Source organism: Pelecanus crispus, chromosome 12 (genome assembly GCF_030463565.1).
Source record: "Pelecanus crispus isolate bPelCri1 chromosome 12, bPelCri1.pri, whole genome shotgun sequence".
NCBI classification, from domain to species: domain Eukaryota; kingdom Metazoa; phylum Chordata; class Aves; order Pelecaniformes; family Pelecanidae; genus Pelecanus; species Pelecanus crispus.
Window position 1 is genome coordinate 25,758,134 of NC_134654.1, and position 27,082 is coordinate 25,785,215.

At 39.6% G+C, this 27,082-nt stretch overlaps 1 protein-coding gene across 3 annotated transcripts in view; it reads right to left on the reverse strand.

Annotated features, from left to right (window-relative positions):
* Window positions 1-27,082, reverse strand: part of PRKCA (protein kinase C alpha) — a 158,402-nt gene that overhangs the window by 8,315 nt on the left and 123,005 nt on the right. Inside the window, exons 9-14 of one of the 3 annotated variants that reach the window (XM_075719384.1) lie at window positions 17,641-17,664; window positions 11,748-11,891; window positions 10,804-10,977; window positions 7,788-7,879; window positions 6,103-6,165; window positions 5,434-5,572 (exon numbers count right to left, since the gene is read on the reverse strand). In XM_075719384.1, the coding sequence (XP_075575499.1) occupies window positions 5,434-5,572; window positions 6,103-6,165; window positions 7,788-7,879; window positions 10,804-10,977; window positions 11,748-11,891; window positions 17,641-17,664 (636 nt within the window). Of the gene's footprint in view, window positions 1-5,433; window positions 5,573-6,102; window positions 6,166-7,787; window positions 7,880-10,803; window positions 10,978-11,747; window positions 11,892-17,640; window positions 17,665-24,754; window positions 24,785-27,082 lie in introns of all 3 variants that reach the window. The other 2 variants (XM_075719383.1, XM_075719385.1) reach the window with 2 other exon arrangements.

Below are 27,082 nucleotides of genomic sequence, written 5' to 3' on the forward strand. Positions count from 1 at the left end.
ACCCAAAGAAAAAACACCCTATGTTAACTAACACTCAGTCTTGTGACAGCAGATAAATAGAGATGAACATATTTCCTTGAAAAAGCTCAGACAGACACTACTGAAATCCTCACTCCAGCTAACCACTGGTTTCAGACTGTTTTGCAAGTGTTAGTCTAAACCTGCCCGCGTCTTTTGGTACTCCGATATCTTGGGAAATGTGGTTCTTAGGAGATCTTGGGATGTGTATTTGAAGGCAAAGAAGTACAGCAGCACAATGTAGGAGACAAGGCAAAAATGTTATCCATCCATTTGTGTTAAAGCTTGAAATCATGAGACTCACTTAAGTTACAGATTATCAATAATTAAGCGTTTCTCTTCTTTTCAATATTTGTATTTTTGCTCCGCTGTAAAAGGAATCAAAATTTAAGAGCAAACCCCTGAAAAGCTCAGATACGTTTTCCCAAGTTGCATGATTAATATATCTTAGTACAAAGCTAGATACCAGCCACACAAAATAGAGAGGGGTTTCTGCTGTTCAGCCTAATGGAAATGTCAAGTATTTTGCATGCTCTGGGTTCACATCTGACTCACAGAGAAGCACAAATTGAGTTCTGACACAACGAAAGGCTGCAAGTGCCAACAGGATGCAGGGCCCCTCGTGCGTCATTTTCTTTAATCGAGGCCTCTTCAGAGATCAGCGTTAATTTATTTGAGAGATGCATTTGGGTGTGCTATAGAGGAGTTTTGAGGTGCAGATGTTCTCTCAGATCTCCTTCTAAATAACTGTGCAGGGATACTGTGAGTCGTGAAGGGATGCAGGGCATCCCAGCCACTGGCCACCCATGTCGGGCATGGTGCTATCAGAGCCTCCAGCCCCAATGCCACCGCTCCTCTACAGTAAGCAGAGAACTGAGGCGGTCATTACTCCCAATGGGCTTGCATTTATTTTCCTGTTTGTAGGCGTTTTTATTCTTTGTGAAACAAATTGCTAAGACAAGTACACATCAGATATCCTAGATTTTTTTAGTTGTCTGAAAGAGAAGTTGAACCAGCAAGTTTTGTAGTTTCTCAGGAAAAGAGTGAGTCACCAGCTCAATAAAGCAGGACTGCCTGGCTACTAAATAAAATTATAGTCTCTGTGTGAATATATGTTTTCCGCTGAGATAACAGCAGCACATGAATTAAAAATTACTGCAATGTTTCTAAGCAAAGGCTTTCAAAATCAATTGCACTTCGAAATATATTACACAACCAGAAGTAATAACAAGGTTCTCGGCTGGAAGGTCCTACATAAAGGCAATCTGTATGAGTTGTCTTTTAGCAGTAATATGGGCTTTAAGATATATATTTGGGACATTCATTTCATATTATGGTGGTTGACTTACTTGATTACTCTCCCTTTAATTTCTATCACCAGTAAGTTTCCAGAGGTCTGCTGAAATCAATGTTGCGTCTTGAAAGACCAAACACTTTCAGAATTTTATCCGGAAAAAAATACTGGCCTTTACACATAGAAAATGATAAAACATTTCATGCTCAACCCTTCTCCGACAATCTCTCCTTGCCTTATGGAAAAGAGTATTTTATCAGAAGAAAAAGGGATATTTTTCAGAAGGTCATTAATTTATAAAGGCTGCAAATACAATGAAAACGCTTTTTTCCTTGAACCTATAGCAATGTAGGAAAAGGTGGTACTGTTGATGCCTGCTGCTGTACACCGGAAGTTTTTTTTCCTTTAATCCTAATTAAATACACCCCATTTGAATCACCAGCTTAATCCTGGTAAGGATATGACACACGTGAAACACAGAAAAGCAATCTGCCACGTTCATTCACCAACCTGCGTGTCACGCACGGAAACCGGTGGTTATACTCATGATACTGGGAGCTATTCAAAGCATTAATTGGAAAATGTAAATGAGAGGGAAGAACGCTCACTTCAAGGAATGAACTACATGTGGGATGAAGCAGATGAGTTTTCAATGTACAGCCAAACATGCGTTGGTACAAAGTCAGCAAGTTCTAAATGGTGTATTTTCAGTAGTTCCCTCCTCCTCACCCAGAAATCGTCCTGTGTTACCTACCAGCTGCTGCTCTCAAAGCCAGCACTGGCTGCCTTGCAGCAGCTGCCAAAATAATCCTAGCCGCATGTACAAATTTTGGTGCCGTTTAGAATAAGGAGGGGGATATTAACATGACCTCCTGCCTCACCGCAGTGTGCAGCGCAGACCCACAGAGCCGTGAGGGAGGTCGTGTGCCTGGAAATGAAGACCTGTACGCTCCTCCACCTACGATCTCTGCTTGCCTCTGGCCAGGGAGGAGTGGAGAGCTGACAGGACCCTTCCCTTCCCCTCCTTCTCCATCATTAATTTAAAAGATCGCCTTTTCCATCTCCTTCTGCATTTCCAATGTCCCATTTTCCTTACCTATTACTTGAGCTCTGCCTTTTCAGGTGCTGTGGATTTGAGACCTCAGGAGGAATTTCTCTCATCAAGCCAAATTGGCAGAGGAATGTTGATTGCTTTTTTTTCTTTTTTTTTTTTTTTTTTTCCTTTTTGCCTCCAAGGAAGGCACAGTTAAGAGCAGGACACAGAGATTAATACCAGCAATTTATAGGAATGTTTAGATAGTTGCAGCTTGCAGCTGGTAGCCAGTTGGGATGAAAAGATTATATCCCAGAGGCAAGGAGAAAGTCTTTTGTGAACATAACTTATGTCTACTGGAAAAGTTAAAACTCAGTTATTAAAAGAAATAAATATTACTAGCACAAGAAACAGTCAAATGTACACCTTCCAAACCTTTGCAATACCTATTGGCCTCCCATAATCTGGACAAATGCAAGGTTAGAACTTCAGGGTTTGAGGCTATTAGATGGAGGAGAAGGGAAGCAGAGTTTCTAATTTAAATTCTTCCAAAATTCAAAATCAGTGCTCTAGCTGCTGCAGGGATGCTGCTGGTGGGCATCAGTACTGCACCACAGGCAGCGGGCTGGACTGGCAGAATCCCTTCCCGCTAATCCTCTGGACATCTATCTCCTCCTGTCTCTCTTGACTGGTCAAGGAAATACAAAGTATTCATTGATTTCACAGCTGTTTTACCACTCTGACCATAAATACTTAGGTTCAGCACATCAATAAATATTCTTTACTAGATAACCGCTTTCTGCTTGACAGAAGTGGTCAAACCTGGGATTCTACCAGTTTAACGTCCGCACATTTCTCAAATTGCATAGGATAAGAAAATGAATATTAATTCCAGTGCGTTATACACCTAAGTAATAACAAATGCTAACTTTCCCAATCATTACAAAAGGGCACACCAAAGTGTGCAAGCCCGCTTTGCTGAACGCAGCACCATATTGCCCCGCTTCTCTGTCCAGAGATCATACATATGAAGCCAGCTGAGATGTCCCTCTATGGTCCTTCCAGGCGTCTTATCTCTGAACTACGTCCGTAGTCAGTTCATGTAGAGGCAGCATGGGCTCCTTCAGACCCCACTATAGTCGCAACATTATTTCCCAAATACTGATGAAAAGAGCTAATTCTCTATGTTTGAGTGCAACACGCTCACAGGACTACTCTACTCTAGATACCTTCAACAGCTGAGATTTAGATGTAGCTCATTTATGTCCACCCAGCAGGGAATGGTACCGTGCAAATGCATCCTCATTATAATCTATTATAAATTTAGAAATTTTAGCCTGTGGAAACATGCTGAAATGCTCCTGCAAGCAAAACATGAACCTTACTTTGAAGTTTACCACAGACCTAGTTAGCAATTTGCCAGTCACAATAATGTCTTCAGAAACGAAAGAAAATCAGCCAACTAAAAAAAAAAAAAATCTGTTTGTAAGATAATAGAAAGACTAATTTCCTCCCAGTTACTGAATGTTTTGGTAAAGGGTTTATTTCTTTATATGAAATTTCCAAATAAAGTAAAAAAAATCATTCCAACACTGACCTGTATTGAGCATTTTGGCACCGACAACACGTTCTTTGGTATTAACTGGCACAAGATTATTGCCACAGAAAGGACGCTTTTTAATTTGTAATATTGGCTTCATTTATGTTTTGACAGGAGAAAATGAAATACTGCTCTGGTTGTTCTGATACCCTGCTGCAAGCAACAGCAATTTATGAAAAAACAAGATTTTATAATATACAATATTTCACTCTGAAAAGCATGAATTAGCAACTGGAAAAAAACAAACTATTTTTCATTCCAGTTTCACAGAGATGACAAAATTCACCTTAGACACTAATTTACTTGTCCATGTATAAATCTCCCATATTCCAGCAAACATTCAATTACAGCCAGAAATGTTCCAGCCAGAGCTGCCTCTTGCCCAGCACTCAGTGAAACACTGAGTGTCTTGGATCAGGATACAGCCTCTTGCATGGAATTTGCAGCCAAACAAATCAAGACTCTTGAAAGCGCAGTATGCACAAATACCAGATTTTAATATTCATATATTTGAATCTTTTCCAAATCACCAGATGTGCCTGTTTTTAATGTTTTATACCTAAACTACTGAAATACAAATCATATCCAGAGTAAAAATCTTAACTCTAAGCTCATATTTATCACAGTGCTTTAAAGTAGAACTGTGTTTCTCATGATCAAATTTTCATTTTACACCCACTGCGGTTAGGTTCGTGTCTGAATGCGATTTTCAGTGGCTTGAATGCAGCACAGGTATCGCCAAGTCACAGAGAACTCAACGCAAATTATGGATTTATTATGTCAACTCCATTCAAGCCCTGATCTTACAGGTTTTTTGAGCCTTTCAATGACTGGAGCTTTCCTGAGACCAAGAGCAGTAACTCCTGACACCTGTGTACCATTTGTAAGACATGGCCTGGAAAAGACTACAGTAGTTTTGCAGGGAGGTCAGCGAAAAGCTTCAAGACCTCGTGAGTCCCTTCTCAAAAATCAACGAGCGGTTTGTGATTTCCTGAAAATGCCAATCTTTTAAATATATGTATTTTGGTAGCTGTGTGAACCTATGGAGAGATACATTAAAGAAGCTGTGTTTGCTCCTAATAAAATGTTTGCTGACCTCATCAACAACCTCAGCAACACCCATGAAGTCTCTATGACTTCACAAATTGAAGCACGAAGTTTAGTACAATAACATTTCCAGGCTGCAAATTGAAAATCACATGGTCATGATCCTGCTTTTTCAGTCTTTTGCTAGTGTGAACAAAATCTAAAGCAGTGATCTCACAAAAAGTTAGGTTTTCAATCAACTAGATACTTTTTAAAATAGTGAAGTCTTATTGATGATATTGTATTAATTCACAAAGTTATTCAATATACCTGCAGAAGTATAAATGGCACCATCCACAGAGTATCCAGAGTTACAGCTATCAAAATACGGTGGTGTAAAATGTGCGTAGGGACAATTTTCATTTGAGAGACTAAAAGGTTCTTGAAGTGGTAAATATTTACCTCGGGTGCAATGTAGTCTGGAGTGCCACAGAAGGTCCTGGTTGTTACTCCATCTAACATGTGTTCTTTGCACATTCCAAAATCAGCAATTTTAATGTGTCCTTCTGAATCCAACATCACATTATCTAATTTCAGATCTCTGTGAAGAATCACAGTAATTTAATGTTAATATTTAGGATCAACTAGGGCCAACTTATCTACTTCTGAGTCTAGGTGAGGAGTATGTGTAGCTGTCGGGGGGGCGGAGGGGCCAGGGCTGCACGTGCACGGCAGCCTACGGTCCAGACGCACCTCGCTGCACATGCGTAAGAACGACCGTAAGCCCTGAAACTGGACAATTAATCAAGAGGTCGATGTACATGACTATGAGCACACTCACACCGAGACTTCTGAACATGTAAAACTATTAAACGTCATGCAGGAACGCACAAGATCATGTTTTACATTTTCAAGAGTCTTCAGCTGAGTTGCGCAGAGCCCAGATGTCAGAAAAGCTCGGGTAAAGCAGTGGCTTTGGTTTACAGCGCACGAGCGCCAACACAACAAGAACACCACCACAGTGACCGTTTTTTATAAAATCTTTTAAAAATGCACTGAAACGTTAAAGAAACTGTTCCTTTTGGGGGTTTAAAAATAGTTCAGAAATTACTTATGTCAGATTATACTCACCTATAAATAATCCCTCTGTTATGGAGAAAGAATAACCCAACTGAGATCTCAGCTGCATAGAACCTGCATGAAAAAAACCCCAACAGATTTCTTACTGCCTCATGATTTCCTTCTGACAAAATCTTTTGGAAATGCATCACGGTAAAGAATGATAGTGTAATAGCATATAAAGTATATAATATATAGTGTATATATATATTGAAGTATAAAAATATATGTATTGCAGGCAGGTGACATAAAAGACACCTTACTTCAGTTTGACTTTAACAGACACATTTTGAGTATGTGATGATAAAATAATGCGGAATTTATAAAAACAATTGAAAATGGCTCCCTAGACCACAAAAAAATGGTGCAGCTGCACTGATCTGAATCTGCCTGCAAAGGTCATTATCTCTAATCACATATCAATGCTGAATTCAGGATGCAGCTCAATTTACACTGCAATTCATATGGCATGAAATAATTTGCAGAAATAGTATTCCTTTATACAGGCTGTTAATGGATTAATTACATAAAGCTAATTAAAATCATTACCGTATAAAATATAATTGCTGAATACAGTTAAAGGATATATAATATTGATGGATGTTTGAAGCCAGTTGCTGTGGAACTGTGCAAATTATATGCAAGAGGATTATTTAAAGATTAAATTGATTTTTAGGCTAGCATAAGGGAAAGGAAAGCTTAGCTCTGAAACACTTGAGCAGGGGTGTTTGTGAATGCGTGTGCTGAAATATGCTCCACGGGCGTAAGCTGTCATAAAGCACCACAGTCTGCAAAGGGTGTTGGCAAGTTACGTTAGCTGGGAGTCAAGGATCATCTGACACCATCTAGCTTTTTTATAGCGAGTTGTTGAAATTTTATTTTATATCTCAAATACTTATATTTAGAAGGCCTCTCATTTAAACAAGCCCTGACTATGTAAATTGAAATGAGAAATTATTTTAGCTGAATTCTTAGAACAGTTGGTCACGCTTGATTTTAAACTTTCATTGGTAAATGATTTATGAAACACTAACAAATGATGAGATGTAATAAGCATGACTAAAACGGTACTGACGGATCTATTCACATTTGAATATGCTACAGATCATTATCAGTTGCTCACTGATATGCCAGATGTACAATTACCTAAAAGAGATCATGTATATAAACAATTTCTAATCGTTTATTAACTCCTCAAATAAAACTTCTATAAAAAAGTAGGATCACAGAAATTCTTATATGCTGTACATTGAATTTCTCTCGTATAAATTATAATGTATATTGCAATGCTGAGTCTATTTGTATTGCCTTTCCCTATAACATTAGTTCAGACTGAAATGTTCTACTCACTTTTATATTTGCTTTTAAAAACAACACCAGAATACCAAGTAACATCTTTAATTTCCTATTGCCTTGTTTAAATTCCCGTCACTTTTAAAGTAGGCATTGCATGCCTCTGCTCGTGCTGTATTTTTGAACAAAAAGGCAAACCTACCTTTGGTCTATGCGTGCAAACAACAGTTTTAAAACCAACTTCAGCTTTTGGGCCTTAAAAAACACAATCGAAAGAGGCCAGCCTAGACTTCATACTGAACCTGGGAATATGCTACCAGGTAGTGTAATAAAGAAACCTAATCCTCTTACAGTATAAAATTAAGATGATGACATGATTTAAATATATAAACATGAACACTCACACTGCTTGTGGCTCCTTGAATTTTCCTACTTGCTGGATGTGATACATGAGATCACCACCATTCACGTACTCCATAACAAAATACAGACGGTCCTAGGATAAAGTATTAAAGACACACATAAATACATTAGAGAAAATATTAGATATGCATTGATCAGCAAAAAAGTCACTAATACATTATTATAAAGCTTTTAAGACTATTGGGACTGCTTGTACATTTTGGAAAATTTGATAGATCAGGAAATGGAAGTGGAATGTTTCGTAAAACCTGCAAGAGTAAATGACTGATGAGATCTGTCTAGATTTGCCAATTTTAGTGATGCGCTTTTATATATTATTTGTCTACAATGGCTCCCATAATTATTCACATATAGTTCTGTCTAAAAAATCTGTCTCTCTAAAAATAAATGTAAAAAAAAAATGTAAAGATCATTGAAAATTCATGCTTTGAGGCCATTTCTAATCCTCCTTAATAAGATTTCCTTTGGAAGATGGGAGGTATTAAAAATATATTATTTTAATTATTAAAAAGAGGCAAGAAAAACAGTAGTAGCGTTTACAAAAGTATCTGGAACCTTTACAAGTGACACAATTATTTTCTCACAGGCATATATTTCAGCTCGAGGAAGATGGCAATAAGGTATTTCTGGAAGGAGATTTTTATTGCACAGTGAGGACTTTTGAAGGCCATATCCAGGTATCTCAAATCAAACATGACCATAACATATTTGAGTGCACTTCAGTATTTTCCCACCTAGTGACCTTCAGGCAATAAGACTTAAACCAGTGTGTTTCTCCCCCAGTTTTCAGAGGACTAAAACGGAGCGCTTCCAAGTGACTTCACTAAGAACACATTGTTTACACCCTACAAGCATCTTTGATTTAGGATGGATGATTTTGGCTGCTTCACATTGAAAGTTCTGGTGGACAACACTATGGCAAGCTTACTTTCTGCAGTTATGACATGATCCAGACAGCATGGCAGATGCATGAACAGTCTTCCTCCCAATTATGGAAGACTGATTTTCCTTTAATTTATTTTGGACAGAATCATTATCCTGAAGTATCTGTAGAAAAGTTCTGATCCAATAGTCTGATGGGAAAGAGGCTCATTACTAAGATGCTCTAATTCAATCTCTACTCCCTCTCTTTCCTTCAAGAGCATTGATTGAAAAAGAAAGTCTCTATAATCGTTCAGTAACTACGATTTCAGAACGTTAACATACATTTAAAAGCTGTGATTTCCTGAGCTGGACCCAGGAGACAAGCCATGGGTAAAATGTTCAATTGGCCAGATCGGATTTATAAAATTTAAATTTTTGTATGAATTGTCTTACTGTAAAATCCATGGCAACAGAAGCCTGCAGCTAAAAGCACTAACAAAAAAGAATCAGTTTTTCCTATGGTCACACAGTTTATGCCTTTTCTTCTCCTTCGCATACAATTTCTCATTTTTGTAGCTAATATTAATCTTTCAGAATATTTCATAGCACCAAGTGCAAACCACTCAACTCTTAGGAAAACATTAAGTAAATTAGGCAAGTGTTAATGATTTATCTAGGCCTTTATGCAGCTCCATTGCTCTTGCACATGATAAACAAAAAAATTATACTGTAAATACTAAAAACTCCAACCTTTTTCCTCCACTGCCCTTAGCCAGAGGACACTAGGCATTTGTACTTTTAAGATTTTACTTTTAAAAAGTAGTTGCTCAAAAGGAAGAGAAGATTAAACACAGTGTTCTTCATTTACTGATGACACTAAGCTTTTTAGCTACTAATGAAGTTATATAAAGAATTTGAGGGAGATAGAAGTCTATTTCTCACTAGGACCTCTTATTACTCATCTCATTACAACAATCTTCATATTCTAAGTAGAGGCAGAAAAAATATTCTAGAAAGCAAGAATGAACAAGTGCAATAGTTCCCAGATTCACATTTTATTGCGATTATGTCCGCAAATCTGTTGCATTCAGGCCATTTTCTGCTCAGAGATTTGTAGACATTAAACAGAGTTTGAAAGTGCCTCTAACAACAGACAATTATGCTATGAAATGGTGACAGGATGATGTCACCTGTTTGTGGAGTATTACAATGTTATTACTTCCAACTAATTGCCTGTTATGTGTTCGTTTGTTTTTAGAATAAAAATCGTCAAGAACGTAAGAGGTAAAAGATATGGAACAGTCAAATGGAAAAACAAGAACGTATGTTCTTTCATCACCCCATTAAGCTACAACCCACCCCTGGGGCACTAGTTCAAGGCCATTGTCATAAGATGGCTGCAAGGTGAGACAAGAAGAGCCTTGATTTCTTGTGAACAAAGACCTCTACCCAGCTTGGAACATTTGGAGCCAGTTCACTAGCGTCAGAGTGTATCCATGCCCGCTCCGAAAACCAAAAGCACACTGAGCACCAGCTGTCTACCACGCAGCTTTCCACGTCATCCAACAGACTGGTTGGATCGTGGATTTCAACAGTGCCGCTGGATTGTCAGATCCACCCTGCAGTCTGTCTCCGGGAGATGTTTTGCAACTTAATGGGGAAATGTCCACTTCACGTATTTATAGGGAAGGAAGAAAAAACCCAGTGCTTTCCTCTGTGCCAGGAGTGCCAGAAAATGAAATTAAATCCATCAGCATTGATTCATGACTAATCACCTCATGACATAACAACAGCCATTAAGACTTTTCAAGTACTATCCTCAGATCCTTACAAGTATTTAGTAACCTTTGGGAATCTGGGCTTAGGGCTCTGACTTAGCAAAGCAAACATTATTAAATTTATTAATTGTCACACTAGCCTGCTTGAATTACTGTATGATGAAAAATCTTTAAAGCTAGGTTTTATGTTTAAAATACAAGCGGTAATTACATGGGGTCCCTTTTACTTCACCATTCTCTGTGTAGAAGCTATGATATGTAGGTTGGATGATAATAAATGTTATTGAACTGATAAAATCCATGGTCATATAGTATGGAAAACATCAGGGTGGCAAGAAAGACAGAGCTCACGTACAACTGTTTGGAAACAAGAGTGAAGCTGTGTCAGGAACGGTGGTTTATCTTGCAATGCCAGGACTCGTTTTTCAACCATTGTACATTCAACATCATCATCCTGAATCACCACATCTTTTTTCAATATTTTGATTGCATAGAGCTCCTCTGTCCCCTTCCTGTCTGCCAGCATCACCTGCACAAAGAGAAACAACAGGGTGAAAATCTTCCTACCTGCCAAGGACAGAAGGTGACTCATATGCCCGAAGATTTGTATAGATGGCAATCCAGCTTTTCCTTTTATTGGAATAGACTAACTGGATCAAAACTCCAAAAATACCATCATTACTCACCCACTGCAATGAGCTGTACCAGTCATTTCAGACAAAGCCTGTGCCAAAACCCTCTGGTTAATCGCAGGCACATTGCCAACGGGCTGATAAAATGTTAAGTCCCAGGGAACTTCTTCAGTAAAGGGCACTTTATCGTATAAGTGGTTCTTCAAGCAGACAGAAAAATAGCAGTTCTTTCTTTTGGCTAACAGATTTCAAACATATATATATATACACACACTATTCCTGTTTTCCCCCAATATTCAGCCTTACCAATGTTGGTGACTTCCAGAACTGGCAGAGTGACCTAGGTAGTAAAGCCAGAAAAGTAGACTTAATTTTCTTGAAACTGCTGAGAAGTGAGGATCTAAAAGTCAGCAACTGTTTCTTACGTCCTGCCCATCAGTCTGAATTTTTTAAAAATGTTTATTTTTTCAAGAAAACTGCCCAGTCATGACTGAAGCCTGCTGGTCCTTAGGGAATCACCCTACTCCATGTTAAGAAATCCTCCCTCAAAAATGCACATCCTTTTGACTCTGGATTTTGCTTCTTAGAGAATTATTCATTCATGCTTCCTCAAGAAAAAAAAAAAAGAAAAAAGAATGCAAGTGGAATAGTTATCAAGAATTCCTACCTTCCCAAAGCTCCCCTTTCCAAGAACCATGAGGAAGTTGAAATCTGTCAGCTTCACCCTGTCCAGATTGTTGGATGGCACACTTGAGTTCTTGTCTTCTGTTGGAGTAATGACTTTGTTACCAGCTGGCCCAAGTTTGGCTTTCTGAAGAACACACACACACACACACACAAAAACAGGAAAGTAAGAAGAGTAGGCAGTTTTCTTGGCAGAATGGATCACTGGGTGAAGGTTAGAATCGGAGATGACCGTATTTGAGGCGGCATTCCCAGGAGAAAGGCTGCATAACAAAATTTGCACAGACACAACTTCAAAGACTCATTCCAACAATACTTCTGACATTATTGAGTGAATTAAAGTGGAAAACCATGTTCATGTTTAACCAGATAAAAGCAAATATACTTATCTGGTTAGAAGAGCAAAACCAAAGCCAAACAAAAAAAAAAGTCACTTATTTTCATGCCAAAAGCAGGCTTATCTGGTGGTTTTGTTTTGAAATACAAAAAAATGCTTTTCAAAAATATCATGCTATAATCTACATAGGGTATTTTAGGATATAAACAGTCTCTTCAATACATTCTCTTTTAAAATGTAATTCTTAAAGTCACTGCATAGCAAGAGTTAGGAAATCTTTGACATGCATTAAGAGAAATAACCTATATTAAAAGAAACCACAACACATGAGAATTAATGCAGATGAACATGGCCACTTTCAAACTAGCAATACAATCAGCTTTGATTTTCAATCAACTGTTGATCTGGAAAAGGGAGGAAGGGAAATATTACATACAAAGGCTCTGCCTTGGCAAGACAGTCTGGTTTGCAGAAGGTTGCAACAGTCTCAGTATTTCATATGAGACACCATGTAATTGCTCAAGTAAGTTGCATTTCAAATCTCAAGGTTAATAGAAGAGGAAAAAAAAGTAAGACTCACCGAAAGATAATGCAGGCTACAACATAATATCCCTCTTTTTCTCAAAATAATCCCATATACCAGCAGAAGCAAAGCCAAGAAGGTTTAATAATACTTTGGGATACAGTGCTAAACACAAATAAGTGCTTTCCCCCCCATCTATTTAGTGTGTTGGTCTGCTAAATAACCTCTAATACGGTTAGTTTACTTTGTGCCACTGACGTATGCTTGACATTTAAGGATAACTACTTTTCTCACTGCACCTCAAAAGGACAGTATTTGCATATTATCACTGTTGTACAGATAAAGAAATGATAGAAATTAGAGTTGATTCGAAGTCACACAACAGATCACCTTAAAAGCCTGGCCTGGCATACACCTTTGGCAGCCTCACAGAAACTGGAAGATACAAACCTTCCCCTCCCCAGACAAGTTTAAAACCGTAAGACTGAAAGGGATGACTCGATTCATAGAATCCAGCCCTGCACTACTGCAGGGAGTAAAGTCAAGCAGTCCTCTGATAAAAAACCCACATCACTTGAAAAGCATATTCAGATTGGATGATTCTTCCCGCAACTTTATAAATGCAGAAAGTCTTATACCCTGTCACATGGATAGGAATTTTGGCAGTTTTGGTCTCTCTTTTTTTTTCAAAATTATTTTAATATAGCTTAAATCGTGGAATTTCTTCCACCACTATTATTACTTGCTTGCATGAAAGCAGCACTTGGAGATGCTAATCAGGATCACGTGCTGTGCAAACGTTTAGGAAGAGCCAGTCCTGGGCATCAGCCTAAGTCCCTGATTCTGCAAGGGATGGCCCCTCGGCAGATCCGGCTGCTGGGACAAATCCAGCGTCTGTAATGGAGCTCTTTGTCGGAACAAAGATCCATTCAAGGCCACAATACAAGACTGAGCCATAAGCAGAACAAGTAAAAAAAGAATAATCCCAATATCCTTTTTTTGTACAGGATGAAGACATGGTTTAAGGGAGCAGCTTTGCTGGCCATGTCTTTGTGATGCTCTCGCATATGGGATCTCAGATAAAAGATCCTGCTCTTGAGATACAAGAAGCAATTTCAATATCTGCCTTTTCACCAAGTAAGGGAGATCCAAATCAGGCACTGAATGGAAAACACTAATTTTATTTCTTATATTTTAAACCCACTGGGTAGGTTGTTGGCAACCTGTTTGAAAAATCTATCATTCAAAACAACAAATGAAATTTTGTTCCAAGGCAGTTTGTTTCTTTGGGTACAAACCTGCTGTTCAGGCAGGGAGTGCTTTCTGCAGTTCTGCAATCCCAGGCTTGAGGGGTGAACAGCACTTTTTCAAAAAAAAAAAAATGAGTGGCAGATTCATCAGCAGGCTCCTGTGCCCTCTGCCGGCTCCCAGAGCTGAAAGCACCACGCTTGCTCAGATCAAACACATGCGAGATGAAATTGTCGGGATCTGAAGGCGGCATCTTAAAGTAATATTCGAGAACCAAGGTCTCTCTGCACCCTCGCAAGAAAATGCTTAGATTCAATGAGCTACAGAGGCATGTTCCTCTACTTCCATTTTCTACCTTTTTTTAATTAGATGTCGCTCTGAATTTGGTAATTTCTTTTTTCATATGGTAGATTTTTAAGGAGAACCTCAGGTGCCTCCCGTTCGCTCAGGTGGGCTTCTGTGCCGTCTGCTCCAGGTAGATGGCCAACGCAGGCAGGAGCTTATGGGACTGTACCTCAGCTGTGAGTGACCCGTGCTGACAATCCTGGTCATCACATCACTAGTGCTGAGCTGTCTCGGTGCATCAGCCTGTACGCTGGTACGTGTAAACAGAGAACCCTGTTGCAAACCGTATGTAAGAAAATGTAGGAACATGGCATCCATGAAATGCTGGAGAACGACCAGGTTGTCTCAAGGAAAGCACATGGACCCAAAGTGGAATGGCCTAGTGACCTTATTAAATTATCATAACCTTATCAAAGGTCCATATTTCCCTTCAGCTAGGCCACTGACCATTTGTTCAGGAGCATGCCGAAAAGAGTTTTTCACATTTAGCATGTGAATTCCTTTCACTTCTTTTTGGCTTACAGTCCTAGTGAAAATATAGTGGGAATTTCAATGCTGGCAAACATGTACTCAGAGGTAAAAAAAAAAGGAAATGGTAATAATCCAAACCAAAATATGAGTGAATGGAGTTAAATCCAGCTGGTGGCTGGTCACAAGTGGTGTTCCCCAGGGCCAGTTCTGTTTAATATCTTTATCAATGATCTGAAGGAGGGGATTGAGTGCACCCTCAGTAAGTTTGCAGACGATACCAAGTTGGGTGGGAGTGTTGATCTGCTTGAGGGTAGAAAGCCTCTACAGAGGGATCCGGGCAGGCTGGATTGATGGGCTGAGGCCAACTGTATGAGGTTCAACAAGGCCAAGTGCCGGGTCCTGCACTTGGGTCACAACAACCCCATGCAACGCTACAGGCTTGGGGAAGAGTGGCTGGAAAGCTGCCTGGCCGAAAAGGACCTGGGGGTGTTGGTAGACAGCCGGCTGAACATGAGCCAGCAGTGTGCCCAGGTGGCCAAGAAGGCCAACAGTATCCTGGCTTCTATCAGAAATAGGGTGACCAGCAGGAGCAGGGAGGTGATTGTGCCCCTGTACTTGGCGCTGGTGAGGCCGCACCTCAAATACTGTGTCCAGTTTTGGGCCCCTCACTACAAAAAAGACACTGAGGTGCTGGAGCATGTCCACAGAAGGGCAACGAAGCTTGGGAAGGGTCTGGAGCACAGGGCTGATGGGGAGCGGCTGAGGGAACTCGGGGTGTTCAGCCTGGAGAAGAGGAGGCTGAGGGGAGACCTTATTGCTCTCTGCAGCTGCCTGACAGGAGGGTGTAGTGAGGGGGGTATTGGTCTCTTCTCCCAAGTAACAAGCGATAGGACAAGAGGAAATGGCCTCAAGCTGCGCCAGGGGAGGTTTAGGTTGGATATTAGGAAGAATTTTTTCACCAAAAGGGTTGTGAAGCATTGGAACAGGCTGCCCAGGGAAGTGGTTGAGTCCCCACCCCTGGAGGTATTTAAAAGACGTGTAGATGTGGCACTTAGGGACATGGTTTAGTGGTGGACTTGGTAGTGTTAGGTTAATGGTTGGACTGGATGATCTTAAAGGTCTTTTCCAACCTAAACAATTCTATGATTCCATGATTTCACAGATGATCCATTAAGAGCTTCTCAAAATACTACTGCAACATGTTTCAATTATGACTTTGCCTCGGGCATATCATTTTGTCTTCTTAGTACTATTAAAATTATTTCCAGAGCTACTGGAACAAAATTAGGCCATGGGCATGGAAATAAAATTAGATTAGCATGGTCAAGCCATTACAGATGCTACCTGTGCCACCAAGTTTTTGATGTCACAGACATTTTTATGAAATAAACCCTGAAAGATCTAGTACTTATTACCAGTCTTCAAGAATTAGCTTCTGTGTATATTCCATGTTATTCAGTTCATTCTGAAGTACAAACTTAAACCAAAACATTTCTTATAAGCTTCATGGAAGTTTCTACACTCAGCAGAAATGTCACAGCTCATCACTAATAATTGATGTTGATGGATTTAAGGAAAGCCTTTAACCTTGCCCTTTTATTACAGAACTTAACCCAGAATATGGGGCAAGACAAAAGTATTTCAGAAATTCAACCAATGATTTCTGGTTGCAACTAAAGAATTAGAAAAATGTCTTCAAGTATCAAAATCACTTTACATTAAAGTACAGAAAACCTACAACGTGGAAGAATGTTGTGTCTTATTGCGAGCAGTGGGTGAAGATAAAGGGGAAACAATCATTTAGTAAAGATTTGGAGAAAACACATCAAAAACGTGCTGGGCTCAGTGTGCACGTGGAGAAGACCTCATCCGCCCATATGCTGTGGCCACTTCTGCAGGGCTTCCGGCACCTGGGCGGGCCTTCATCTCACTCTGGTTGAATATTTAGTTGGCTGTGCCCACTGGAGTTGTTTAATGACATTATATACAATGCGATGACTCGCAAACTTTCTTGTTAATTAATTGGTTAATTAATTTCTTGTTACGACCCACATGGGAAATAACTTGCTGATATTTTGCTGGAAAAACACTTTTCCTCAGCTTTTTAAATACTTAAACATGTGGGACATGTTTTTTTCACATAAAGAACAATTTATATATTTCAGATACTTCAGATAGGGAACTGCAAACTAAAACTACTGTTATAGTACAGTCAAGGAAAGGAGCAAATAAAAATAAATATACTAGAGAAAACATGACATTACTGATGTGATTTGATTTGCATACATGAAATGTAAAATCTTACACCATTACTTTCACCGTCACCTCTGCATCCAGGATTGCCCATGATGAACAGCTTTACTGTTTATTAGAAGGAAACAGAATCTGTCTGAGGCTTATGCTCCGTTAAGGCCAGCTTAAGCACTAAAAATAGGACAGATATTGGATAGAAGTGATTTCCAGAGCTCCTGGGAATGCTGTTTCAACAACAGGACTAACCACAGAGGAGTAAGGAGACCCAGGGCTCTCTTGGGTAGATAAACTGGGCATAAGGAGAGCAATTTCTGATGTAGCGCTTTGCACATCCAAATCTGAAGAGCAGGGCATTGGACCCGAGGCACACACAGAGATCAAGGCGCCCAGATGTGATACCACAGACAGATGTCTTGCTCCCTAAAGCTGACACTGTTAAATGGTGTCCAGATCTTTCTGGATCTTGCACAGACCCATCATTTTTCTCTTCAAGCTCTGGCCTTATAAATAGCCCAAGAAATGCATTTTCTCAGGTGTTTAAACAAACTCAGTTTCTTGCAGCGAAGAAGCCAGCTTGCAGCAAACAAACCAGGAAAACAGTATGTTAAAGATAAATTAGTCTGCATCAGTAGCAGAAGAGTTAGTCTTAAAAGAAAACAAGACATGCGCATTATCTTACTTCCTCTGGTTTGGACGCACCTTATCTCGGCCAGTCCTTTTACCCTGAAACCACAGGTGAGACATACTTTATATATTCAGCCCAGATGCACTTCTTCATGGAGTGTTACAGAAATTACAGTGTGTTACGCTGGAGAGTCTCTTGGAATTTGGTATGCGCTGAAAAAGATATCTCAGGTTTTGCAGTAAAAATGCTTTCAATTTATTTTTAATCTAAGTGTAACAATTGTTCTTTTAATTAGATATGGGGGGAAAAAAGTCTTCTCCAAAACCTAATGAGAAATTTGAAGCAAAGAAGAAAAAGAAGTGATTTAGGGAAGAGCAACCCATCATTGCACTCAATTTTCAATCACAGTAAATGTTCTCATTGAGTCTTTTCAAAACTTTCTCATTTTTTACTGTGAGGAGAATCTAATAGGTCAAAACAATAGATCTGAACATTGGCATTTCTGCCTTCTAGTTATTATCTATCATTCAGAAACTTAAGAATTACAAAGCAAAAAGACTGAATCGGTCATTTTTCCCATTAGCCAGCAAACAAACAAAATTTGTGAAGAATTAAAAAAAAAATATATCTACACAATTCACATTCCTACCCGGAGTCTCTTTAGGGCAATGAGCTACATATCATCATGTCGGTGCTTTAACACCTTGTATTGCTCACCTTCGTTAATTCTCTTCTGCTGCTGTTTGCAACATTCAGCTCAGTAAGACTGGGTGCGTTCCCGTGTGGAAAATGAACGCTGGGCTCCAAAACTGCCCAAACTTGCTGCCACACCCCACCACCCTCCAAGCACAGCTTCAGAAGGGAGAAACCCACATCATTTCCCATGAAAAAATATCCAAGCCAACAAAAGGCCTTGCAAAGTGCAGCTCACTGGAGGATGTATGTCTCAGTTGTCAAGGCAACTTGCTCTTAGCAAGTTCAGAGATGCCCAGCGGGGAGATCTATTGGTAACAAATTTTCAAGAGGAGAAAGCGATAAATGAAAAAACATTTAACAACAATGCTGAATTCCCATCACATGTGCGGAGGTATATACATGTACAGCACACGCAACTTCTGTTTGGAAACAGCACGCTTATCACCACATTTCATCTGTTACCTGCTGGCTGCACTGACACCTACCGGGAAAAGAAATGGAGAGCTTTGGTCCCGGCAGCGGAGCCTCCTCGACACAGCTCTGCTTCACGTTACACACCAGCACCCCCTCCCCTCCTCTACAGCAGAGTCCACCTAGCACCGCCGCTTTGCCCACGCAGTCGCATTCAGCCGTAAACAGCAAATGAATGATGTGACAACAGAGAGCAGCACTGGACTCAGCCTCCATTGCAAAAAATGGCAACTTTGATAGCATGAGGGTCAGCAGTCTAAGGACTGACTGAGCCGGCTTGCTGCAGGCTTTATCTGGTATTCCAAGACTGAGATCCGTGGAGCAGGAATGTCCTCTTCCCAGGATTCAATCCCTCTGTGAAACTCTATCCCTGCTTCTCGCACTGCAACAAGTTCTCACCAGTTCTTTGCTAGACCCCACCATGCTCTTCAAATGTCGCCGGGTGATGGAACAAGCCATCTCACGCTAGCCTGCCTTGTTCCCAATGTTTCTGTTCCTAATTCTTGCGTTAACCCAAAGCCACAGGAGAGCTGCAGGTAGCACTCTGCCTCTGCGTATCACAAAGAAATGGCAAAATAGGTGGTGAGAAGCGAGGAAAGGAACAGTCTGAATATTAACGCTCAAGTTTCACTATTACAGCCCGGAAGGCTTTGGCTGCAAGCGTGAGATTAATGCTTAGTTAAGTCTATCACTGCCCGGACTCTACTACAAGAAGCATCAGAGCAGCTCAGATCTCAGACAAACCCTAGAAGATGTCTCTGACAGAACTGGCAAAGCTCATACTAAGGACGCAAAAAAGAGAAACTGAAATAATTTATCAGAGTCTCAAGGAAGGACAAAAAGCCCTACTCAGGTTTCCAGTCAGGAAAGCTCAGTGGGGATTTTGATCAACAGGTTGAGCCATTAGCAAGCCTTTAATAAAGTAAATAATGCCAATAAATTTCAAGTCAAAATCTGGAGGAAAAGATCGCCCATTCACTGAAATGTTCTCCATCATTGTGGCAGCTTGTTTCTTACATTATTGCATTTCCAATTCCATGTAATTATAGATGCTATGAAGGACTATCAATTTCCTAGTTTATACAACTTAATTATCAGGATGCTGAGAATTTGAAATGAGAGAGTCCATTTCTAAGCCCCAGCAAGACCTCATACTTCACCAGGCTGAGTTTTAAGCTTAATACCATAACCTAATGCAAGCATATAATTCATTAGCAGAGAGTTTTGTAGTCATGGAAACAACACAGAAAAGAGAAAGTTAGAGCCCAAGCTCCCGATGATTTAGCAGCCCAGCAGCTCTAACATCTACATCTTGGTCCAGCCTGAGCTCACGTTCTTGCTGTTGCAAGTCAACGGAGGGAAGGAGCCTCCTTGGCCGTTTTACCTGTTTCCCCACAACACGTGCTGAGCAATCTGGGGAGATGCTTTTGCATTGAATTTCCTGTGAAACAGAACAAAAGACACCATCTCTGGCTCTTGTGCTTCTTTCCAGGGTTTAACGAATGCTTATGAAGAAGGCGGCGACACACGGTTTTTTCCCACCTCACTGTGCACTCTCACTGATTCTTATTTGTTCCTTTCAGGAACAAATAACTAATGAACTAAATTACAGAAATGTGTTGCCCTAATGAATGTGTATGCACATATTTATGCATACAGAAAGGAGCACGCTTGGATTAGACTGCAGCACGCTGAAGGCGCCTACACGGGACGCTGCGATACAGGGAGACGCGCCGGACCACAGGCATTGCCAAGGATTCACCAGGTTTACACAGATCGTTTCTCAGCCACGTATTCCTCGGTGAAACTGCATTCTAGCAAAACTTCTTTGTAGCAAGGAGAACACTGAAAATACGCAAATAAGCAGAAAGCTGCACTCTTATATTTATTTTCATGATGATGTCACTATGGTGAACTATGATGTAATTAGTAAAAAATGCAATATATAAAAGTGAAGTAAAATGCCTTTTTACTTCAATAGCTAACACAGTTATTGAAAAAATGGCTAGAAAAAAAATTCTTATAATTCGCATTGCTAGTAAAAAGGCACAAAACCAAACAGGATGTTTCATAAAAACATAAAATGGGGAGTGTGATGAAACTCTACCTGGGAGTGAAATATGGACTATTTTACATCTTCAGTTTACTTTTCCCCTCATTTCCTCTCCTCCTTCCCTTAAACTTGTGTCACATTTCTCCTTTTGGTTAGTAATAGCAAATTTATTTAAAGGATTTGCCTGAAAAAACCATTTGTGCCATATGTGAAAAGGATTAAAAATGCCTTTTCGCAGAAAGCATGTCCCAGAACACAGGAAACCCACTCCTGAAGCCCACCCACATGCTGTACTGCTCTGCTCATCACATAGGAATGATGATATCAGAGTGTCCATGAATTAATTTGGGTTACAAATAACAGAAGAGCAAGCAGTGTGTCCCACAAAGAATTCTGGATTATTAGTAAAACTGAGTTATTTTGCGTAATCCTAGCAGGAGCTGTGCGTTTGGAACCCATGCCTCTTCTAACGCCTTGCAGGCTTACAAAATTCATGAGATAATTTTACTTAGTGACTCAGAGATTTCCGTGGAGATCCGTTTCTCTCACCTAGCATACAAAGCCGAGCATGATGGAGGCAGGTAATTACAGAAGTCACGAGGCACCCAAAGGTGGAGATGAATGGAGCAATATAAAGGCGAGCAGAGGCAGTACTCGCTTTTCCAGCTCCAAATTTTAAAATATTTTGATTAGAAGAAAAATTATCATCAGTGCCAGTTAACTTGAATAAAGGGCTGTATGAAAAACGTTATACTGAATTTTATCATAATAGCGGTTTAATTTAACAGGTTTGTCTCTTTCTAAATAGATACATGCAAACAATTTGCATTATTTAATTTCTTTCGGGACTTTTGCTAGAGAGTGCTTTTCGCTTTGGGAGTTATTCTGTGTTCTTCACTGACCCCTTGTGGTTTCTAACTCCGAGGAGAAATTATTTTCTCAAGCTCAACATTACGTTAAACGGATGTTTACTTAGGATAAAGGCAATAAGAGAATCCTAAAGGACAATACAACAGTGTAATATACCATAGAGCATCTCAACAGAGCTGCTTATTTTCGGGGGGTTTATAATCATATTCCCTTTTTTTGTTTTTACTTTTTTGTGTTGCTGCATAGAAATGCTGTATGTTAAAACTCTATGAAGTACGCACGAGATTAAGGCAACCGTACCCCCTAGAAAACGTAGACAATGAAGTCAACTGCCTACGAAAGACAGTGATTTGCAAAGGGATATATCAGGGATCTATCCATCCTAAGAATAGGAGTTTCAGGGGATATTGCCCTCAACAACGGCTGTCTGGCTGTGAGCAGTGAAATCCAGAGAGGGAAGAGTTTCCAGTTAACCATTTGGCACTGTCAACATGTTTAATCTGTTTAATAATCCTGCGGCCACCTGAGTCTACTTTGTTTTCTGCCTTTATTGCCAAGCATGCTATCCCCTGCAACAGAGCAGTGTCTAACTAGATGAAATGTAATTAAAGAGGCTGCCTAGGAATACTATTCAAGAATTCTTACAGAAATATCCTGTGATAGCGGTAATAAAAAAACCAAACAACAAATTCGATGCTAGAACAGCAAATCCCTAAGTGTCGAAAAAAGAACTGCTTTTATATATGCTCCTTCATTTTTTAATTATGCAAATTACTGCTAATTTTCAATATGAAAAAAACCTAGAGCGTAGAATTCGCTTTTAAGCATAAAACGCATTACAATATGGACAAAAAATAATAAAATTCTGTTCTAAAATAATCTTTAAAGACTTCAGTTCTACCTGGTCTTAGTGCAAATCCCTGTGATCAACCCAACAGCCATGAAAAGCTGCAGACCAGGACTGATTTTAAAACCTTGGGATTCTGCATCCGAGTCTTAACATGCTATGGAACTATTTAACGCACACAAACACAGACACACAAAGATGAAGGTGTTTCCTGCACGATGTTGTGAAAATAATCTGTTTAAATATACACCTTGCTGGTGCAACAAAAGCAGCATAAATGCATGATCCTTCCCAAGATCCGATCATTTCATAAACAAGTCTTTATGCTGCTCGACCTTACTCACAGCATTCTCAAATTTGCTATGATATTATAAAATCATTTTTGTACATTTTACTGGTTTCTAGCTCAGAAGTGTTGCATTATCCTCAGGAACACAGCCTTCCTTCTTCATCTGCTCCTGCTGTTTCCTTTCAATTCCGATCTTGTAAACTTGGGAACATAACCGCCCCAGCAGCCCCACATAAACTGATTACTTACAGAATTATTTCCAAAGACACGCTAACGTCAGTGGCGATTAGCTTGCAGAATGCAGCATGCAGTGACGCTCTGAGCTTAGGTTAGTGATGCTAAGTCACTGTCAGCAGCAAGCAGAAGGGGATTTGTAATAATTTAGAGAGAAAAGACAGACGATAAGCAAGGAAGCATTTTTTTTCCATGAAAAAATGGAATTCTTGAGTCTCCTCTTCACATCAGAACAGAGCGCCAACTTTCTTTGCTGAAATTGATGTTCGCAATTCACAAGGACTACGCATGAATTCTGCCTATGCGCAGCAGCTGTAGCAAACTGCTCAGCTCTTTTTTTAGGTGCACTCCTATGATGAAAACACGAATTGACCAAGGACTTCTGTCAGTTTATATCAGTGCGCTTCAAGGTCTGGATTTTACAATGAAGCGACAACACGATGTTAGACATAACTTCTTATTTATCCCAGATGCATTTTTTCAGGGTAGCTTTTGCTCTGGTTTAAAATACATTTAAACTTAAGAAGAGAAACTTGCAACTTCCCTGCATTGAACAAGTTTCATCAATAAAACCACCACGTGATTTTATTTTCAAATAAGAAGAGTAAAGGATTGAGGAAGGGTAGTCCTCTTCTGTACAGGTTTTTCTGAGATAAAGATACCAGATAAAGAATCAAGGTTAAGGAAAAATAAATTACTGATTGCATGACAAATGATTACTGCATTAGGAAATATTTGGCACTGACAAGCGGTCTTATTCTTTTTTTTTTCTGGTTCAGTATTAAAACATTTGGTAAAATCATGCATTAATAATATAAACAACTCTTCAAAAATAAAATTTGATTCTTAAATTAAGTATTTTAAGCCTTGAGCTATAACATGTAAACTGCTCTAGGTCAACTTAAATTGTAAAAACACTATTTGAAGATGATAATGACTTCAATAACCTTAGACAGATTCTTAAAACAGTTTACGGCACAGGAGCTTCAAATTTTAATTTAAATTGTAACTTAACCAACCTATGAAACGGAAAGCTTGATTTGTGTCAGTGACCTTTGCCCTAATAAAGCAAGATAATTTGTTAGAGATACATGCAAATAAAAAGTCCCCACATGGATGTTCTCGATGCTGATATGTTCCTTTTACGGCAATAATTCAGTGATGTGGTGGTTAGTGGAGGAGGTAAAATGGGAAGTAAACAGGTGAATTGGTATTTCAGGTATCAGAGCATCTGTGTGGGTAATATCTCTTATGATATAGTATACTCCAACTAACATATAGCAATATGTCGTATATTATATCATAAAACACGCATGCTGTATTATGTAAATTTATCTATTTAAATATACCGTGAACATGAGCATTATTTGATCTGTGTATTTAAAGTTCCATGAGTGTCTCTCAAATTAAAGATGCACCATTTTCCATCTTCCATGAGAAGGCGGCATTCATTTAACAAATTCCTTCAAAAGGAAAGGCACACCGCAGCTGCTGAGGTTTGATGACCCCTTTTTGTAAGTAAACGTCTAATCTAGGGAGTACTTTGTCAAAAATTATGGAAGATTCATACTTCTTTCTTTTTTTACCATTAGAAAAGCTTAAGCTGGGGAAAAAACAAGTGCATCCTTAAAACACGGTGAGGATGAAATTGAATTTAATAAGTTCCAGCAGTGGTAAAGACGGTTGTGTGAAGAGAAGGGTGTAGGAGAACACCAAGGAGAAAACTACCTTGAAGAAGTGGACATTTACATGACAGTCCTGGAAGAGACAGGAGAGGGAGAAACACTGCTTGGTTAGTACAGGGCTTGCAAAGCAACGCAACAACAGGTAGTAGCAGCAGTAAACAGACACAGCAGCGAGAATACAGAGATGGGCACATCTGTTATGCACAGAAAAATCACGAAAAAGAAAAGGTGGTGTTCGTCGCCCTGGCAGCAAGGAGCCCAGTACGGCACAGCACAGTGCAGTACGGGTCTTCACGCAACGGCTCCTCGATGTTAACCTCCGTCTGGGGCGCACGTACGCTTCCTGCCTGGAACGTTGCTCCTGTGCTTAAACCACTGCAACGCATAAAGCCAAATGTATGTACAGATGCGTGTAGTCTGGGCGTTTAACAACTAACGAGCACTGCAGAGGGGTGACAGCACAAAAGTTATTTTTGATTTTTTTTTTTGCCTTGTTTTGAGACACAATTTAACGTTTATATAAGGGATAAAGAAATCCCTGCTATCGATATGATTTTCTATGCTCATTCTTCACCTTAAATCACAACACATAGACTAAGAAAAGCTTTACAGAAATCACAGCTGATACAAACTGAAACCAGAGCTGTATGTCATCTGGTTAGGAAATTTCAAGTTCTCTAGTTTCAGATCTGGTAAGTGGATGGGAAACCTCCAGATAACTGCATATGGGAATTCCCCATGCCAAACTATAGTATAGAACAGATGGAGTCATCTAACAGCATCTCTATAATGCTGCAAACTATTCTCTAATGATTAAATATGCACAATTTAAAAATAGGAATGGGTGCCACGGCCAAAAAAAGAAGCTCTTCTTTTTATATCTCTCTACACACAACGAGCGTGGATTGATGTGCCAGTGATATTTTGGCTGGTCATGATTTCAGTATAGCTTAGGGTCTGCTTCCTGAAAAGTAAATTTAATCTTTTCATTTGCAATTTGAAGTGTCAGCAATGTTATTTCTCCTTTCCATGTCACCTTTGCTGAACTGCCTGAAGTTACAGTTATTGCTTCAAAATGGGAACGCATACTGGTTAGATACAGATATGGTAGAGAGCGTATCTTTTATTTATTTCCTTAAAAAAAAAAAAAAAAAGAGTAAAGTAACTGTAGTGTAACAGCTCTGGGGCAGAGACATCACCATCCTTCAAAGACTTAAAAGAAATGTCTCCTTCACAGCCCTTCCAGGACTTTACACAGAGACCTGAAGAACATAACTCACAAATTAACAAAATCACAAGCTCCTCTACAATTTTTTTTTTCCTGAATTAAAATATCATATTTAATTAGCAAACTCATTGGGTTCTTAAGAAGCTACTGAAACAGTCCCTGGAGTCTTCTGCTAAGGCCCTGGCTATGCAACTGCAGCGTATTTACCCAGCCTTCAGCTCGGAATTAAAACTGCTCTGATGTCCTGGCCATTGATTAAAGGAAAGAAAGAAAATGTCCTTTTGACCTAAAACTGTTGTGAATATCAGAAAAACGCCAGATGAATGCAGAAGGTACCGTCCTTCCCCTTTCTAATAAAGCAGCCAGAAACTGCTTTAAAAAAAAAAAACAAACTAAAGGGAGTGTTAAAGATATAAGAAATGCAGTACCTGCAGTGAAAGAAACTGAAATGATTTACTGATATCCAGAAAGGGAATGATAAATAAAAGAAAGAGGTTTCTTTAGCGTTAGAACAACATGAAAACTTGTCAGAAAGCTTTAATTGTGCCTTGAAATGTGCGGACATTTTCAAATACCATTTAACGCCAGCCGTACTGCCACTGAGAGGGGCTGATGGCATAAATAAACGTTAGCTCTGTACGCAACAGATATATATACAGGCTGAGATAGGTCACCTGCTCGTAAATTCATGCCTGCACAAGGATTAACACACAAGTGTGGTCAAACAGAATGCTCCCCGCATACTGGAGAAGTTTAGTCGCACATCAGAAGCAGAAATACCTACAGCTCCTGCGTCACTGGAGAGGTTCTAGGCATTTATAACCAAGCCTGATGGCCAAGCACCATATCGTCCCTGTTCTTATATTTAAAATGGTAAGGCTTTTTAAAAGACGTTTTCTTTAGGATCATAGTAATAGTCATGTTTAGAAGCAGCGAGATGTCACCAAAATGCCACCACTGACTGTGCACTTGCAATTTTCAGATACGGTACCTACCCTGTTCTGAAGTCCGTTCCCTCTCTCCTTCCGTTTCGATCTGTTTAGACTGCAAAGGGGAACTACAGGTCTAGCTCCTGCCTAGCCTTCACCAGCGGTTCCGCTGGCACAAAGCAGCTGCCAGCGTAACTCACGTAACGGCGATGAG